This window comes from Gossypium arboreum, chromosome 13 (genome assembly GCF_025698485.1).
Source record: "Gossypium arboreum isolate Shixiya-1 chromosome 13, ASM2569848v2, whole genome shotgun sequence".
NCBI classification, from domain to species: Eukaryota; Viridiplantae; Streptophyta; class Magnoliopsida; order Malvales; family Malvaceae; genus Gossypium; species Gossypium arboreum.
In genome coordinates this window covers 108842314-108863845 of record NC_069082.1, presented here as the reverse complement: position 1 = coordinate 108863845, position 21532 = coordinate 108842314, and the positions used below count along the sequence as shown (strand labels likewise).

The following is a 21532-nucleotide window of genomic DNA, read 5'->3' as shown; positions in this document are numbered from 1 at the left end:
AATTACCAGATTAGCCCTTTTTTTAAAAGAATTACTGGAATAGACCGATTTTACGAAAACATTTCCAGCTGGAAGCTTTTTCAAGTGAAATTCAAAAAAAAAACATGTCCAGCTATAAGCGTTTTTAGATGATTTGCAAAAAAAAAAAAAAAGCTTACAACTGGTAACTTTTTTGTCACACCAGCACTAAAAATGACAACACTAATATTTTTTTATTTTCTCCATGAACAGGCTGCAAATAGATTATAAATCTATATATACTCATATCCGATATCTCACATCTCACATTGTTAATAAAACAAAGAAAATGAAACTTAGAGTCTATATAAATACTTATTTTGTAAGTTTTATTTCTACATTAATAAATGGTACCCAAAATTAAAAAAATATTAGTACTATCACTTTTAATACTGATGTCATAAAAAACACTTTTAACTCAAAATGTTTTATACAAATCACTTAAATTAAGTGTTTTTGTAAATCAGACTATTTCCACAATTCTTCTAAATTTTAAAAAAAATTCTGACATTTATTGATAATTTAGTGATTAGATCCCATCCTCTCGGGAAAGAAGGGTGCAGACTGAACCACGTAGCGTTTGGATTAGGTTTTAGAAAGCAAAAATGACATTGATTTTCTTTAAAATAAAAAAAATCTGAAAACGTCTCCACTTCAATGTATCGTTATCCAAAGCAGTTAACCTCTAAAAAGAACTGAAAGAAAAAAAAAAAAAAAAAAGAAAAGAAAAGCTACAATTATATTTTATATATTGGTAAAGTTGAAGTCATAAGAAGCTTCTCAGATATTTTTATTACGTTAACATCCAAATACTTTTTATTTGAATGGGTATGAGAAGTTAATGGAATAATAAGTTTTAATCATCTCTATTTTAATAATATCGTTAAAAAACAAATTTTAATAAGATTATTTCTTGTCATGTTTTTAGTAAAATAATATTATGATAAGATTTTAAGTTTTAAACTTTTAATTTCATCATTTTGTTATTTAATTTTAATATATAATTTTTATTAAATTTTTCATCACTCAACTAGAAAATATATATTGTATAATTATTTAAATTTCTTATTTAGTTGATACACGAGTAAATTAAACACCAACTTAATTTAAAAATTAAAAAATATTCTTTTATATTTAAAATAAATTATATTATTTAACGATAATTTACTCTTTTATTTCTTTAAAAAAATCAATAAATAATTTGCATATGATGTAATGGGGCTTGAACCCATTATATTTAGGTCGATAAAGTTTAAAATTAATCACTAAACGAAAACTTTATCTTGAAATATTTTATATATTTTAATTTTATTATGCACACTTTATTATATTCATAAATTATATATATTAATAGTATTATTAATTAAATATCAACTCAAGAGTAATGATGACATCATGATAAATAATTATAATGTATTTAATATTTTTAATCTCATATATTTATATGTTTAAATTTTATTTTACTCACAATATAATTAATTTTTTAATATGTAATTAATAATGGATTTAAAAGAAGACGTTTTATTATAATTTTTCAAAATACAGTCGTAACCATAATAGATTTTTTACTCAAACTTAAAAAAGAAAAAGATACGTATAGATATTGGGATGCAGAAACAGTTAAACCCTCCCCACTGAGTTGAATGTAGTCCAAGAATCATGATTTTTATTCAACGAGTAAGTAAAACAACACACACACAATATCCCATATCCACAAATGCCAAATCTCTTTAGTTGAAGCGTTTCACTTTCAAGAAAACCAGAAAATTATCTCTTTTTTCCCACTTCTTTAAATCCATCTAGACTCGACTCAGCTCATTTTTCCATTTCAACAAGCTTCTAGGGCTTTTCCCTACTCTTTAAAGCTCACCAAAATCCCCACTACAAGCTAACAAAACCTACATATATATTCAACTTCAACTGCACTTTTTCACTATAAAAGCTCTATATCCCAATACCTTATTGAACTTTGAGAATTGAAGGCGATGGTGGACTCAGACACTGAGTCGGGAGGAGGTCAAAACAACGCATCCAACGCAGATCTTTCTTCCCCGAAAGAGCAAGACAGGTTCTTGCCAATCGCTAACGTTAGCAGGATCATGAAAAAGGCTTTGCCCGCCAACGCCAAGATTTCCAAGGAAGCTAAAGAAACCGTCCAGGAATGCGTGTCGGAGTTCATCAGTTTCATCACCGGGGAAGCCTCCGATAAGTGTCAGAAGGAGAAGCGGAAGACCATCAACGGTGACGATCTGCTGTGGGCCATGACTACCTTAGGTTTCGAAGATTACGTCGAGCCTTTGAAGGTTTACTTGCAGAGGTTTAGGGAGATGGAAGGGGAGAAGACCGCCGTAGCACGTGATAAAGACGCGCCTCTTGCTGGAGGCGTCGGTGCTGCTGCTGCTGCTGGTTCTAGTGGGATGTATGGGATGATGGTACACCAGCAGCATCAAGGCCATGTGTATGGTACTGGTGGGTTTCATCAGATGGGCCGGGGCCCAAGGTAGAGTTCTTCATCACTCACACGTGTATGGTTGTTATTAATTTGATAAAAGAAAATCTGGTTTGGTTTAGGTTCGGCATACTGGGTTGGGCCGGGGATAAGGCCTTGCTAATTTATTATTGGGACACGTGCACGGTTGTGATAGCTTGTATGTTTGAGGAGAAGGTAGTGTCTGGTTTCACTTTTCACACCCTTGATTTGAGGTTTGGTAGTAGCTTGTATCTACAACATTGGAGTGATGTTAAGCTTTTTAAGAATTAGGGTTTTGAATTTAGGGTTTACTTACTATAAAAAGGAAAATAATTAAAAAATTATGTGTTGAATAATAACTCGGGGATTTTGTTATCTTATTAAATGATAATCGATAGAATCATATTCCTCAAATTTTATTAGTTTTACTAGATTTTGCTTTTTTGTTATTGGAAAAAATAGTTGTTATAAAGGAAAAATATACTCTCTTTTTGTGAATTGTTAAATAAAATTTATTTTAAAATTTCAATATATTTAATTTTATAAACATTGTAATATTTTTAATCACATTCAAATTGGTGTGACTTGCATTGACTTTAATTAAATGCTTTATTTGTCACAACACAAGTTACTAGTTAACAATTAAATGTTCTATTTGAAGTATAACCTTTACAAACATAGCTTATATAAATTATAGGTAAATTACTATAAAATGTATAATTCCAAAGTTCACCTTTAATATTTCTAGTATTTTTACTTTCACCCTTATTTATTTTCTCATTCTTACCCACAATGTTGTAAAAATTTTAAATAATCAATCAATTAACGGTCAACGATTTTATTTAATGTCGCATGATGGTTAATGTGATATAACATATATATCTCATTGATGATGTGCCATTCTTGAGTTGGAATTAAAAATTTTAAAAAAATTATAGAAATTATTAAAATCATATAAAAATTAGCTTATTATATAAAAAAAATCTTGAAAATAATCCAATAATCAATTGTGCCCTCAATTGAAAACAATACTTGATTGAGACCTCAATTGAATTTAAGCAACCAATTAAGTCTTTGATTTTGTACTTTATATGAAATTCCCTTAACCTCGTTAGTTTCACCCCGTGAAATTAAGAGTGAAACTTTTATTTGGAGATAAACTAAATTTTTTATCTTCTACTCATTTGTTCCTTGAGTACTTTCTTTTTTTCACTCAGTTATAGCATTGCATTTTGAAAATATTTTTTTTAATTTATTGGGGTTGACTCTTTTCGAATAAATCTTTAAAGTATCATTTGTTGGGTAGTCAATCGGTAATCCCTTGACTTTATGAATCAAGTTCATCGAGCAATCGCTCATGACACATCGATTCTTGACAAAGTATGAGAAACAAAAATTTCTATAAGAGAATAACATCTTCAATTGTTGAAAAGATTGATTGGTTGCTTAAAAGACGAAATTTTAAAAAGTTTTCCTAAAAGTGTCAGACCTTTTAACCTATCATAAAAAAATATATATTTTATTCTTAAATCTAACTATCTTTTTATATACAATTTTCGCTCAATACTGCCTATGACCATTAGAGAGTGAGGTAGTCAACCATGCCTCCAAATGAAATGAAATACATCCTCTGGCAAATCTACCACAATAATCAAAGATGGTGCTGGTTGGTTGCATCTTCTCCTTTGTTAGTGGGTGGACCGAGGTTCACCATTTCATAGCTAGAGCTAGTGTGCTTGTAAATTCCTCGGTCAACTACCACAGTTTGCCACACTAGATATGCCAATTCATCACCTCATATCATGTTTTTATATTTTTTATGTTATAATTGTGTTTAACCTATTTTAATTTTGAGTTTATATTTGATGTATTGAAATTATATAATTACATGTATTTTTATTAAATTAGATAATAAAATATCTAAATTTTTTTAAAATAAATCTATTTATTTTATTTTAGATGATTAATTCACTAATAATATGTTTAATTATGCAAGATAAATACACCAAATATTTATTCTTTAAATTTATATAATTTGTATTATATAACTTTTCTACATATATATATATATATATATATATATATATATATTTATATTACATTCATATCTTATAATTGTTTAGATATTTCAATAGACGATGGCTGAAATTGATAATTTTTAACTTTCATGTTCATTTTATGATTTATGTTTGGAATTTGTGGTTGCCTTCATCAACAATGTTATCTTCAAAGTTCGAGCTTGCATTTTCTCCTTACAAATGCAACATCTTTTCATCACACCAAAAAAAAATACGTGATTGACATTTTTTTTTTAAAAAGGCGATTGCATGGTTTTTACCTTGAGAAAGGATTATATGAAATAAGGGCGTCATATCATCCTGTATCCCTTTTTAATTATTTAATGACATTTTAATATTTTTTTCTATGTCATTGATACACAATTTTGGTAAATTTTTTAACATGAACCCCAAACCTTGAATTTTAAACTCGAACCTATAATCCAAACTCAAAAAGTTAAGGTTTAGGGTTGAAGGTTCAAGGTTCGAGTTTGAGGTTTAGGGTCCAGGGTTCAAATTAAAATATTTACTAAAATTATGTATCAATGATGTAGGGGAAAATTTATTGAAATGTAAGCAAATAATTAGACCATTTTACTAGAAGAGGCCCATTTCCTACTTTATTTACGGAAATGGGCCACTTTAAACTTAATTTACCGGAGTAGGCCAAAAAACTTAAAACGCGCCTACATAAAAGCATTTTAAAGGTAAATTTCAAAAAAGCATGCTGACGAGGACACACTTTACCCCATGTTAGCAAAAATGCACTGATGTGGGCACGCTTTTGCCCATTCTCGGACTAGATTTTCAAAAAATGTCATTTTCTTAAATATTATAAAATAGACCAATTTTTTGAAAATTTATGAGAATAAACCTACCAAAGTGACAACACCATTTTTTTTTTTAAGGTGTCACCAATTAATATGAAAATAAAATAGACCCAAAGTCTCATCTCCCTTATTTTCTTAAATAATATGGGATATGAGATATGTGTATATATAGACTCATGAATAAGTTTTGCACAGCTTGTTCCTAAATAATGTGAGATTCCTTCCTCTTTTAACAACACAATATTAAAGGCTACACTATATTTTATATTTTTTACTTATAGAGTTCAAGTTTTTTACAAAAGCTAACATTTTTACATTATAAATAAAAATTTTAAACTCTATAAATAAAGAAATTATAAAATATAAAATGAGTATGTTAAAATATTAAAAATAAATATTTAAAAATTACTAATAGTTGAGTGATCATTTTGTAAGTTTTTATAATTCGATAGCCAAAAATCATAGTTAAGTGACTACTAATGTAATTTAATCTAGATATAATAATATGAAAATAATTATTATATTTTATGTATATTATATATTTCTATAAAAAACTTATTTAACATAATTATATACTATGTTTAAATAGATTATCTATCTAGTCAAAATATATCTGAAATAAATTTATCAGCATTCATTAGGTGATGAAAATTAAATTAAAATTATGATTAAAAATTAATGAGTATAGTAAAATATTAAAATAAATAAATATTTAAAAAAAGATATACCAATTTTTAAAATTACAAAAAAAATATATACTATTTGAGTACCAAATACTCACCATTTATTTATTAATCAAACATTCATAATATAAAATAAAATAATAAAACATTAAAAGTATAACTTCTAAATTTAAATAATAGAAAATTATTTTAAAAATTAGAATTGCATGATATTAACTTCAAAATTTTAAAATTGAATAGAAGATTATTGTATGTACAAGTTTCATATGTACAATTTATTCTGTTTTTAATAGTCCTTTTGCATATGCTAACAATTTTAAAATGCAACAAGATTAAATATTTCAAAAGATAATTTTATAATATGAGAAAATGTTAACAAAATATAAAAAATAGAAATTGTTTTGTAAAAAATTATAAAATACAATGAAGCCTTTAATTTTATGTTGTTAGTTAAAAGAGGAAGGAATCTCACATTGTCTAAGACCAAATTACAAACCTATTCATGGCTCTATATATACACATATCTTATATCTTATATTGCTTAAGAAAATAAAGGAAATGAGACTTTGGGTCTATATAAAGATCTATTTCGTAACTTTTATTTCCATATTAATTGGTAACACTTTAAAATAAATAAAAAATTGTGCTGTCACTTTGGGTTTTTATAAAGGCTTATTCTCGTAAATTTTCAAAAAATTGACCTATTTTTATAATATTTTAAAAAAATGACATTTTTTTAAATTTTAGACTAAGAATGGGCAAAAGTGTGTCCATGTCAGCACGTTTTTGTTGACACGGGGTAAAGAGCGTTCCTATCAGTGCACTTTTTTAAAATTTCTCCTTAAAACGCTTTCACGTAGGTGTGCTTTGGATTTTTTGGCTCATTTCGGTAAATAAATTGTAAGTAGCCCATTTTTGTAAATAAAGTAGAAAATGTTTTTTTTTTAATATAATGCTGTTTACTTTTAGTAAAATAGTGATGCCTTATGAGAAAACTTGTTTTTGAGGTAATGTGAATTGCACGAAAATATCAATATATATTAATTTCATTTTTAAAATTTTAATATTAAAAAATTTAAACATCTTCTATTTTAAATGTATTTTTTTATAAAAAGTGCAATTAAATAGTTTTCTAAAGGAATTAAATAGTTCAAATGGTAATAAAATGTAATTGAAGATAAGAACATAGTATAATTTAGTTTTTATTAAACTTCAAGTCATTTAAATTTTTTACTTAATTATTTTAATACGACAATAAAATATACGAAATGCATTTTTCTAGTTTGAATAAAGTTAGAAAAACAACTCATATAAATATTTTAAAAATAATTTGAGCTTTAAATAAGAGTTTATTTAATTTGCAACTGTGCATCAATAATAGATAATTTTGATTATAATTTTGATATATTAAATATTATTATTTAAATTTAAAGTCAAAGCATTAATTTTTATTTCTAGTTTTTATATTAAACTATTTTTAAAATATATTTTCTAATTAAATTAAAAATATATTAATTAAAAATAATATAAAACAAAAACTAATAAAAACATACCATTGTAATTTGAAGCTCCTACATTAAACAATGTAATGATAAGTTTTGGTGAGAACCATTTTCAAAAAATTAACCTGATCTCCACAAATACTTCTAACATAGTAATCTTAGGAATATTCAATCTTTTCCTTCCTTTTTTTCTTTGATTAAAAATGCTTTAAGTGTTGACTGTTGTTTATAGTATTAAATATACATATAATTATATTTAGTGATAATTAAAATCTAATATTATATTTTTATATTTGTCATATTAGTTTTTATATTTTTGATATCATTATAATTAATTTATATATATTATTAATTGGTACATGATTTTTTAATGGTTGTAGTTTCAATTACAGTTGTTCATAGGTTAAGTCAAATTTAGGTATGTTATTGGCACATTTTATATTTACTCAAGTTTGAACTAATCTAACTCAAAATATGAGTCTAAATTTTTACTCAAGCTCGCTCATATTTATAAATGACTAACCTAAGCCCATTTTAGGCCTACCTATTTTTTAAAAGACTTTATATAAATTTTAATTTAATGTTTAATAATTTTCGGGCCTAATATTTTTACTCAAACTCTCCCAAATTTTGAGCAAGCTTTTAGGGCTTAAGTGGGTAACACGACCTTATCCGGTCTAAGTCTCACAACTTAAACAGTCTAGTATTAGCGAAGTTCTATAAAGCACTTTGCCACAAAGATACCAACCTTATCCGGTCTAAGTCTCGCAACTTAGGCAGTCTTTGCCAGCGTAGTCTCCCAAACTAGACCTATAACACCCCTAACCCGAATCTGTCGCCGGAATATGGTTACAGAGCATTATCAGAGTTTAAAAAAAATGAATAGAAATACGAGCCCTCGAGGCCCAAAATACGTGCTAGAAACAAGTCGGGACTAAATCGAAAACTCAGAGAATTTTTCAAAAAATAACAAAAATTTTCAAAACTGCAAGGGTCACACGGTCGTGTGGCTAGGCCGTGTGGACGTTGGAAATGGGGACATACGACCGTGTCCCAGCTCATGTCTGCAACCACGTAACTCGCTAAGGCCACACAGCCAAGCCACACACCTGTGTGCCAGGCCGTGCACCCTTCGATGTAACCCCACACGCCCATGTGTCAGGCTGTGTACCCTTAATGTAACCCCACACGCCTGTGTGCCAGGCCGTGTGCTAGGCCGTGTAACAGTCTGACTTGCAACCATTTGAAAGCTACATGGGACACACGGCCATGTCACCTAGCCGTGTGTGACACACGGCTGAGACACACGCCCGTGTCCCTGCCCGTGTAGAAGAAAAGAAGCCATTTTACAAGCCATTTTTCTCACCCAATTTGTCATATACCTACACATAATATTGCACATACTCACAAGCCATAAAGGCATCCAAATCAAGCATAAACAAGACATGTACATATGGTATAATTTCATACAACCAATATGCGCTTAGGCACCTCAAATAACAATATGCAAACATGTATAACCATGTATTCAATTTGACCAAATAATCAACTAACTTGCATGCACATTTACATCAATTCATACCATATAGTTTACTTACCAGAACACAACCACTTGGTACTAAAATGCCATACTATAATTAGCATCAAAAGTCATTTAAGCTATTCAAACAAGATACCAATTCCCAACAAGTCACAAGTCATATATATTATGCATAATCATTTATCATCATTCAACCAAATTAAAACATTCATCAACCATTTTAAGGCTACTTATATACATACAAAAATATGCCAAAACACAAGCCAAATTAAATGGCCATATTCACAACAAAACATATAGGCCAACATTAGTTAAAATAACCTATACATGCCATTATAACTGAAATTAAACATCCGAAAGTACCAAAAGAGTAGATGGATAGTGTGATATAGCTTCGACAAGCTTCCAACCCGAACGAGTTTCCGACTCACTATAAAATACAGAAAATAACACAAAGTAAGCATTTAAGCTTAGTAAGTTCATATAACTTAGAATTTAGCTTACCATTTGATCAAGCAATAGGTAAGTAACAAAACATATCCCAACACATTTTGGCCAAATGCCTAAGCACATATACACCAACCAATATTAGCCACGGAAATACATATATAAACCAATACTCATGAATGAGCTCAACAATTAATCAAGTTCCATATACATGTATCATCCAATTCATATATCTATTTATCATGTAACATCATTTCCAAATATTTAATGTATATACCCGTAATAGTTCATATCGAACTCATATCGTTTCGCAACAGAACATTGCCCGTTGAACCGTTTAGAATACCGTTGGATACTCGAAATAACTCACACATAAAGTGCTAGCTCATATAACTGTAATCTGTCAACTCATGTACATGTATGCTCATATGAGTTATGAATCGGTATGCTCTCACGAGCTATGAATCGCTAACACTAATGACATGCCGTTTGTATCCTATGGATTCTTAAGGTTCAAACAGGGCTCGGTAATCGTCATATGTCGTCGGATATGCACTCGGTAATTATATATAACAAATCATAACATTTATAAAATTCAATTAAAAAAATATAAATACAATTCAATTACACGAACTTACCTTGACGAGAATTCGTAGATACGGAGGCGATTAATCCAAGACTCTCTTTGTCCCGATCTAACTCCGTACGAGGTCTAACTGGATCTATACGGATAAATTTAACTCAATTTAACATATAATTCATTCAATTTAATCCAAAACATTTTTTTTCAAAATTATCATTCTACCCTTATACTTTTAATTCTTTACAATTTAGTCCCTAGGCTCGGAAAATAAAATTCATGCAATTTTATCCTTACCCAAGCCTAGCCAATTATTCTACAAACTTATAACAGCCCATATATTTTATAAATTCACAAATTATACCATGTAAAATTTCTATTTTTCAATTTAATCATTATTTGACATTTTTACCAAAAATCACTTAACAAAAGTTGTTTATCTATCAACAACTATCCGTTTTCTACCATCAAACAACAAAAGCAACCAATATTCATTCATGGAAAAACTCAAATCCTTAAACAGTTTTACAAATTAGTCCCCGGGCTAGTTAGATTAAGCTACAACAATCCCGAAAATATGGAAATCATTAAAAACGGGACAAAAATCAATTACATGCTTGCACTTGTACTAGACGAATATAAAAATCTCTAAGAATGGTGTTTTTTCCTTGAAGAATCGGTGGAGAAGATAAATGAATGAAGAAAATGCTTTGTTTTCTTTAATTTTAACCTTTATTTACCTAATTACCAAAATAACCTTAATAATTATTTAAAATTTCAATAATTCCAAGCCATGTACATCCACTATCAACATGAATGGTCTAATTACAACATAAGGACTCATACTTTAAGGTTCTATAGCTATTTAATACATTTAGCTACTAGAACACAACTTTTGCACTTTATACAATTTAGTCCTTTTTATCAAATTGAGCATGTAAACGGTAAAATATCTTAACAAAATTTTTATACGATATTTCTATCATATTTTAGGAAATAAAATAATAATAATAAAATAAATTTTCTGACTTTGAATTTATAGTATCAAAATCACTATTCCAATTTCATTGAAAACAAGCTGTTACAAGACCAACTCGCCAACGAGGATGTGACATATCATAACCAATGTTGGCTTGTTCGTTACCTCTTATGGACTCTTAATGGTGGATACATATTTGCAAATACTCTGAAAGAATACCTCTTTTTTTCAGGTATATCCACATACAAGACGCTTTCATATATTCCTCTTATATTTGCATCTTAGCGGGGCCTTTTATCCGTAGTTTGCCAATGCTCCCATATGAGTCATAACCAGTATGACGGACTTTTCATCGCGTGAGCCATATAGTGTTTTCACATATGCCCTGACAAGCTTTCATTTTTACTATCCTGTCGAACTTCCTTTTGCCATAAGGGCAAACCTATCTTTCACTAGATCATGCCATGGCTAGCCGTGGACTTTCGACTCCGAAGAGTCAATAGACCATTTTCATGGTGTCGTTCTGTAGAGCCAGTAGATCATTTCCATGATGTCATTCTTTAGAACCAGTAGATTATTTATCCATCCAAACCTCCTCAAATCCCCCTTGTTAATTTGAACACCTAAGTATTCACTCGCAAGGCAAGGTCATTTCATATTTTAGTGACTCCAATTCTCATTCAATCTGTCCATTCCTCCATTACGCCAATTTTCTATTCAATCTGTCCATTCCTCCATTACGCCAATTTTTCTATCTTCAACTAACCCTAAAATAATTCCCTTCGTACTCTACTTTTTATAAATATACATTTCACGCACAACATTATGTTCAGTATTACAACATGGAATACACCACATATCAGTTCATCGATACACATCCATATCATACATTCTAAAACAAACTAAATCTAAATTCTAGACAAGAGTTTTTCTATTAGTGAAATGAATTGAAGTTCTAATCCAAGGAAAATAGTAAAAATTAAAAACAAGAAGTAAAAAATAGAGAAACAACAAATAATAAAAGAAATATCAAACAAGAATTAAGCAAAATTAATTATCTCAATTATTCAACTAAAATATGAATGAAAAATTTTTGCAAGTAGAAATAAAAAAATTGAATGATCCAAATAAAGAAAAATAAAATGTAATTTAATTACTAAAATTTATTCCTTTTAAAAAAGTCTAAAATATTTATTTCAAATTAAATATGAAGTAAATTAGAATTCAACCAAGTTAAAAGAAAAAAAAAACAGGTTGTATTTTAAAAATAAAATAATGTGAAAGCAAGGAGCTTGATAGATAATTTCCTTGCCAAAATTTCAAATTTTGAATTAAATTAAAATGCACATTCAGCAATGTTGCAATTACAAAAAGAGGAGGTCCTTATAACATAAAGGAAGAAACAAAAGGACCTAGACTCAATTTGAGTTTCAAACAAACTTAGCCTTAACTGAACTTAAAAATAAAATGGATTAGACTCAATTTAGGATTTGAATTGATTTTAAAATTGACTTGGGCTTGATTTGGACAAACAAAACAAATAGGTCTCAACATTAGGCTTGCTGAAAATAAAAAAAAATCCAAAATTTTAATAATTTAATTTTATTTAAAACAAAATAAAGGTTTTGTTTAATTGGATTCTATAGCACAATAGTTTGGGTTTCTGGTTAGTTTTTTCAGTTTTTCAAGCCTTTGGGAGAAAGAAGGTAAAGTCTCGATTCAACGATTTATTTAGTGGTTATGGTGGCAGTTTTGGCGACATTGTCCAAAAGAGGATGGGGAAGTTAACGAGTGGTATATCAATTCCGGTGAGGGGGAGGAGAAAATTGGGTGAGGGGCCAACAGGTGACAAGAGGATGGGTTACAGGAAAAGCCTTGTCGTTAAGCGCCGCGATGGGTCGAGTGGACTTTAAATCGCTAAGGATGTTTCCATTGGATCAAGGAATGGACATGGACTGGATGCTATTGTCTTGGAGCGGAATAAAGGTAGATTGGGGGTGATCAGAGATGGGTGATCTTGTCGGAGTCGGGGTTTCTCATTATTCATTTGTCATGGGTGTAATACCCCGAAAATTTTTATAGTAAAATATTATCCGTGATATAGTAAAATAAAGAAATAAAGTGGCAAAAATGGAATTTTTGAGTTATGTCAATATTGGGAAGTATATTATAATATATTAATTCAAGAAAGGACTAAATTGCAAAGATGAGAAAAGTCTTGTTGCACAAGAGTAAATACTCAAAATTTAAGGGGTTGAAGTGTAAATATAAAAAAGTTGAAGGACTAATGGTGCAAATATTTTAAGGGTGGAATGATCTAGAAACCAAGAAAAATTGATGAATTAGGACCAAATTGAATAGGTGAAAAATCATGAGGGACTAAATCGTAATTTTACCAAATTTAAGTGATGACTCAAGGATGGAATTCTAAAAGATCATGAAGGGCAAAATGGCCAAATAGTAAGAGAGAGAATTCTAGAATGTAATGATTATGTTGATGATATTTTAAATTAATTAATTAGATAAATATTATTTTATTAATATTTTTATGAGATGTTTATTATTATTATATTATTATTTATTTAGTATAAAAGGAAGGAAAGATGAAGAATTAACATCACATTTCCTTTCCCATGCAACCAACGTTAGAAGAGAAGGAAAAGAAAGAAATTTTGTTTTCTTTACAATTTGGTCCTTCCACCAAAAATTCATCATTTTCACCTAGAAATCAAAAGAATTTCCATAGCTACTAAGAGAGAAAAATGTTAAGGAGACCATGGGGAGTTAGAATATCAAGCTGGATTCAAGAAATAGAAGCTGGAGGAGAGAAAAATCAAGTTAAAGATTAGTATCAATAGAACAATGTAAGTATATCAAGATTTCAATATGTTTTAAGTTTGTTATTATTGACAAAGCATGGAAATAATGTTATAGTAGAGTTTTCTTACATAAGGTCCTATGTTCTTGATATGTTAGTGAAGAGAAAATAAGAGAAAGTGATGAGAAATGGTGTAGAAAAAGAAAATAAGGGTGTTATAACATGGTAATTAATATCTTGTACTAAAACAGTTTTGGACAAAGACGAGTAGTCTAACTTTGAAAAATCATCAAAATTTTAGAAATATAATTATAGGATGAATAAAATATTAAATTAAATATTATTAAGTCTAGTTTCTTATAGAAGAAATGATGTAAGCAATGGAATTTTAAATCATGAGATATGATGAATTTTGTGGACAAGGTCAGAATGATTTTGGGTTCCCCTATTCTAACTTTATAAAATCATAAAAAATTGGATAGAAATAATTATGGGATTAAATTTATGTTTTTAGAATCTTGAATTAGTATATTTTCAATAGAAACAAACGGGAACATCATTCGAATTCTGTACGAGGAGATAATTAATTTTTAGTGAAGAAGGGCCAGAACTGTCAGACAGCAGAACAGGGGTAACTTTAAAGAATAAATTGTACTTATTGGCTAAACCAAAAATTTTGAAAATTTTTTTGTAAGAAGATATATGAGTATAGTTTCAGGTAAAATTAGCGGATCTTAATTTGGAGTTCTATAGCTCCAGATATAAATAATTTAGTGACTATGACGCAGATAGACAACTTGAATATTCATAAAAGTAAATAATAAAAATTATGGATAATGTTACTTACAAGTATGTTATCTACATTAAGGATGTGGAATGGAGAGGGGGAGGAGGAAAAATATGTATGAATACTCATCTAACATGGCTAATTTGTATATTTTAGGCTCAGGGACTAAATTGAATAAAAGTAAAACTTTATGGGTAATTTTGTAAAAATGTCAGAAATGACCAAATTGCATGAAATGGATTATTTTATTATTTAAATTAAAAAATTGAATGAAATTATTAATTTAGTTCAAGATCGGGGGAAAACATGTTTTAGGGATTAAATTGAAAAGTGTTAAAATTATAGAAAATTCTGATATTTTATAGAATTCATGAACTGTTATCAATACATATGAGAATAATAGCTGGAAATAAGGATTAAATTGCAAGAATTTTATTTTCCCTGACCCTAAGGATGAAATCGTCATTAATTAAAAGTTTAGGGGCAAAATGGTAAGTTTGCCTAGAGCATTAATTAAATGAATTAGAATATGAAATGAATGAAAATGATGATCAAATTTATTTATAAAGATCTGGGCAACTCAAATATGAGACTTGATCGTAGAAAAGAAAAGATATCAGATTAATGAAATTATAAACACAAACAAGCAATGAGGTAAGTTCGTGTAACTTGAATTATATTCTTAAATGCTTGAAATGTATGTTATTGATGTGAAAATAATTTGAATGTTCATTGTATGAAAATTGATGGAACATTGATATATTTGATAAAAAGGGGAAGAAATCCCGGTTGAATAAAAGGAAATTTCGATGGATCTCTGAAAAAGAATTGACGGTAAAAAGGATCTAGCCCGGACGGGCGATCCTATCCTGATATAGCCCTCCCAAAGAATACGTGTAAATGGATTTAGCCCGGACGGGTAATCCAAATTAGGTCTGAATTTAGCTTTGGTGGTAATTCGGATCCAAGCTCATTAAAGTAATTGTCGTTGCGAGATTTAGCTTTGGGTGGTAATCCCAACAATACTCTATGAGTTTATATTACAGGAGATTTAGCCTGGACTGGTAATCCCACTATAAGGATGAGGTTCGCGGGAGTGTGCTCTCTGATATGAAATGTGTAAGACCATGGTTGAAAGATACCATGGCAACCTGATATGAAATATGTAAGACCATGGTTGAAAGCCATGGTTGAAAGATACCATGGCAACCTAATATGAAATGTGTAAGACCATGGTTGAAAGATACCATGGCAACCTGATATGAAACATGACGGGAAATGAGTAAGACCATAGTTGAAAGACACTATGGCATCATGTCAAAGATAAATAAGACCGTGGATGGGAGACGCGATAACATCTATTGAACAATTGATATTCAGGAAATATGTATCAGATGACAAATGGTTATATGAAATAGTTGTGTGAAATGTTTACAAGAACTGGTCATATGGAAATATATGTACAAAATAGTTGTATGAAATAATTATGAAGATAAATACACAAAATAAGAATAAGTACATGGAATATAATTTATGTTAAGTTTGATATAAACTTTACCGAAATAAATATACATAAAATATATGGAAATGATGGTGCATGAAATATTGATATAATGAAATGATTGATATATACTTATGAAGAAACGGTAAGAGAATAATATGTTTCATGACATGTACATCTATAATTATCTTTGATATGTTAATACAAGGAAATTATGTAAGTAAAGACAATTATTAAACTCAAGTGTAACATGTCGAGAAAATAAGTATATAAATGTTGAATTTATATGAAATATATGCAAGTATCCTAACAATAATGTTGTTTGACGCTTAGACAAGTGTCAAGCTATTGATTGAATGGTAACATGTTTAATTATAAGAAGTATTGAAATAGTAAGTACTTAGATGAAAATAAAATTTAAGATTTTGCGAAATTTTTTTTATGATCCCGATTTAATTCTGGTTGGTTTTTAATGAATGTTTGGGGCTTCGAGGGCCAAATAGAGAGACGTTATGATTATTTTCAAAATATGAATAATAAATGACTCAGAATTATCTGAAAATATTCAGTAAACTTCGGTAATGCCTCATACCTATTCCGGCAATGGATACGGGTAGGGGGTGTTACAATGGGAGACACGTGGTATCAAGAGAGCTTTGTACATATCAATGTGAAAATGTCGGTGTTAAATATGACTCCTATTTTCAGTCAAATTTGAGAAATAATCTTTGAGTTAAACTCTGTTTATTTGTTTCAATCAAACATTGATTAGTTTAGATTATTTTATTATTATTTGACCTATGAATTTAGCCTATAAATAGGCTCTTTTACAACCTTAGAAAATACATCCATTAGATATTAGAACTCATAACACATTTAGAGAATTTTGTGTTTACGTTTTGAGGGTTCTTTGTTTTCGGGTTTTCGGGGTTTAGTTTTTCTCTCCATCTTTTGTACTCTTCGTTCTTTTGCCATTATAGTAAAATTATCTTTGCCCGTGGTTTTTTATCCTCTTTGGAGGGGTTTTCCACGTTAAATTTGTGTGTTTAATTTCTCAATTTATTCCGCTATTTTTTTTACTTGTTGCTTAATAGGGTCGATCCTAATAGTCAGTTTGCACGAGGGGCAACTCAAACAGTGGCGGGATGTGCACTGATCTTCCCTTTGACAAGATGCTCGTCAGCGAAGGGGACCCCGGTTGTTAAATTCTCATAGAAGACAAACAACAAAAAGTGTCCACGGAAGTGATGTGGTGGATGGGTCAGGGCTGAGGGCGATGGTGGCGAGAGATAGAGGATTAGAATAGATCTCACCAGTCAGGGTGCTTACCATCAACTTTTTTTTTGCCAATTGCTTCTACCACAATATGCAACTAGCAATGGATGTGGGCAGAGGTGAATTTGGGAACTTTTCAGTTTCTTGATATTCTAGTTTTCAAACACGGAAAACTCAGGTGCATTCGGAATCTATGTTTTTCTTTTGATGTTTTCTTTTTAAGTCTTAAAGATTGTATTTTATTTGGTTATTTTTTCTTTTTTATTCCCATTTATAAAATGTTGTTATCTTCCTTCAATAAAAAATATCCAGCGTTTGTTTCAAAAAAAACAAAAAAAACAATAGATTTTGATTTTCTTTTACCCAAAAGAAAGTAAGGATATCCAAATATCCATCACCTTATGCCAATTAAATTAAATTAAAATAGAATTGATTTATAATTAATCTCAAATAATTGAAACCAAAAATAAATAAAATTTTAATTCAATTTAAAACTTTTAAAATTTATAAGATCAGCTCTTATTTTAATTTCAAATTTAAATTAATATAATTTAACTTTGAAATCAAAATAATTATATTCAGAAAAATAAAAAATTTATAACCATTTAACGACATCGAAATTCAAATCCTGAACAAAATTAGGTGTCTACAATATTAACTCTCTCCAGAAAAATTATACAAACTAAAAATTTGATATCTATGCTTAATTTTTCATTTCTTCTTATTTTATATTTTTTATGAAAAAATGGATATTTGGTATGTTTGGAATTGTAGACTACAATTAAAATTAAATAAAAATAGGTGAAATAATGAGCATTGAAATTTTGAATTGACAAGGGCAGCGCCAACCATGGATTAGAAGGTGAACTCTGTTTAGTGTGGGGATTTACAGCACACTTCCGGTAGTTAGGATAGTAAATCATACCTTTAATTCTTTTTAAAAATAATAAAAAGTAAAAAATATACAATTCAATTTCGAGTAAAAGAATTTTAAAGTTGGCGACTGTTTATAGTTGCGATTGAATGGAATTATGTTAGTATAGTGATGAATGTCAGTCTTCCTGGAAAACTCATTATATTGGTAATGATTAGAAAGTGAGATGTTGATGTGACCTCTATATATAATGGAGAAACTAAATTCACTCCTCATTTGAGTAGGTCATCCTATCAACCCAACTCAATTGTTTTTCTTTTCAATGATAATATAATTATTAAATTTCAATTTTAATTTCTCACATTATATAATATTTAGTACTTAATTTTAAATTTACTTCAATATAATCTCTATACTTTAATTTTGAAATAATTTAGCACCTCAACTCTTATAATGTTATTAGTTAGTTTATATATTTTATTTCGATTAAAATATTTATATGAATTTTAAGAATTATTAACATTGTTATATTTTTCTATTAAATTTAAGTCTATTACAATGTCATTTTCTTACATGGATACCAAGTAAGCATTTTTATTTTTAATTTTGAAATATCACACTAACAAATTTAACAAAAGAATTTTAACAATATTAACAAACTGACCTACTCCTAAAATTTAAAATAAAGACTAAATTTCAAATTATGAATGGCATGAGAACTTAAAAGCATATTGTAACTTTAAAATTTTTACTCTATAATTTAATCAAAAATAAATATTTAACCCAACATAAAGCCTGGATGAAACCTATACTAGTGTATATATAAAATTAATCATTTTATTTGCTTCATTTTTCATTTAACCTTCTTGTTTATTATTGTCATACGTGCTAGATGAGAATATAGCAAACTAGACATTGAAACTTAAAAATGTAAAGTTGATACAAATTAATTCGAGTTAAGGCCAATTATTCACTAATCACATAAAGTTTTAAGATTAATCTAAGAAAATTCTTTAAATTAAAATTTGGTCTCGTGGCCGAAATATGAGTTTAAAAGTATAGCTATGTGTAGGGAAGATTAGAGCACTCCTACCACGCCTATATAAAAAAATCCTACAAAGTTTAATAACAAATTTAAAATTTGACTCCAAATTAATTTAATATTAAAAATATAATTAAACTTAATAATTTAAAAATCTAATCTTAACTTAAAAGAAATAATTAAAATTAAAATCTAAAATCCTTAAAAATTTTAAACATAAAAATCTAAACACTAATTTAAACTTAAATCTAATTAAAATTAAAAATCTGAAATCTAATTTAATTTTAAAGTTTAAACTTAAAATCTAATTAAATCTAAAATATGATTTTAAAATTAAAATCTAGTTTAACTTTGTTTTAAAAAATCTAAAAATCTTACTAAAACTTGAAATCTAATTGAATTTAAAAATAAAACTAAAACTTAAAATCTAATTGAAATTCAAAAATCTAAAAATCAAACTAAACATAAAAGATCTAAAATAAATGTCGAGAGGACCTAAAATTGAAATTAAATGTGAGGTACCTCATAAAATAATGAGATTTTGGGCAAAAGACTTTGAAAATAATTAAAATTATTTGAATTTAAAACAAATGGGCTTCGCTGAAAAATAAAAACCACTTTGGAAAACAATTAAAATTCGGCTTTCCACATTGAATCTTATTTTAAAAAAAAACAAAAAAAACAAAATTTGGATTTTTATTATCATTATCATTATCATTTTGCAAAACAATAATAAGTGGATATCCACCTCATTTTATATCGATATTACAAAATTAATTTAAACAAAACCTAACTTAATTCAATTTCAACTTTTAAATTTTATAATTATGTTTTTTAGAATTTTATCAAACATTTTAAAACTTTTATTTATTTTTATAGAGTAAAGGTTAAATTTTAAGGATAAAAATTATTTTACCTTTCCATATCAACTAACTGCAAAAATGGACAGAAGGTAATGCAACAATAATGATTTTAAATAAAAAATTTAATTAAATACGATACCCTTAAATTAATTTTTATTTTAATTAAGTATTTAAATTGACTTTCACCAAATTAAGTATTTAAACTTTATTTTGTTATTAAAATTTGCCGTTCATTAAAAAAAAACATGTAAATTAATAATTTTTACCACGCCTTGATTTCAATAAAATATAATTAAATAACAAATTTATTTTAATATTAAATAAATAAATAAAACCTCCTCTCCTTCCATCCCATCCCATCCACCGCCTCCCTCTCTCACCATCCCCCTCAACCCACTGTGAATACATACACGATATTTTCAAGCCATAGCTGTACACCGCTCGATAGCAAACTCGTTTATGCAAACACTTAGATTAATCTACTTAGAGTCAATTTAGTATTATTTCTAAGAAACAATTTTGAGATAAAATTATTATTAAACAATATATTTTTCAACTTTTCAAAAATACTTTTGAAATAATAAAAAAATTTTAAAAAAACTTTTTTAGCCAAAAAACAAAAATAACAAATTTTAAGTTTTGCTCCAAAGTGTTTTTTTGACTCAAAAATACTTAAAAGAAATAATGTTAAACTAAGCCTTATTTAGCTTCACCACAGGTTATAAACCCTTCAACATCAATACCACTGTTAACTCCAACCAAAACTTATTCTATAGGTGGATTGATGTGGCCGAACCAATGAGGGATTTCTTCAATTTGAAGATGGAGAGAGAGGGGAACGGTAGGGGAGGGGGTGAGAGACTTTTTTTTAACAACATTAGTAATAAGTATCAACTCTAATAATGGAATTGAAGTTTAAGTACCTATTGCCTAGAGATGTCCATGACTTGTTTTAAAATATTTTTGGTCAACTCACCCAAAAGGCTCATTTTACTATTATAAATTAAAAATATGTTTTTTAGTTTTTATTTATATTTTTTACATTAAAAATTTAATTAAAAATATTTTAATTATTTAAATTGAATTATTGATTCAAAATGTAAAAATCTTTATCCAAATTCATTTCAAATAGAATTGGGCCTATCAGGCCAGCCGGCCACTTGGTCCTTTGAAAAGTCTACTACTATCCAAAAACTTTTAAAAAAATAACTTGAGTACTTAAACAAAATCAATAATTTAAGAGCATGTTGTTTAATTAAGTCCAAA

At 28.2% G+C, this 21532-nt stretch overlaps 1 protein-coding gene across 1 annotated transcript; it reads left to right on the top strand.

Annotated features, from left to right (window-relative positions):
* Positions 1 to 1576: 1576 nt before the first annotated feature.
* LOC108461943 (nuclear transcription factor Y subunit B-2-like) lies at positions 1577 to 2902 on the top strand. Its single transcript, XM_017761937.2, has one exon. The coding sequence runs from the start codon at positions 2004 to 2006 to the stop codon at positions 2520 to 2522; it is 519 nt and encodes a 172-aa protein (XP_017617426.1). The 5' UTR covers positions 1577 to 2003; the 3' UTR covers positions 2523 to 2902.
* Positions 2903 to 21532: the final 18630 nt, after the last annotated feature.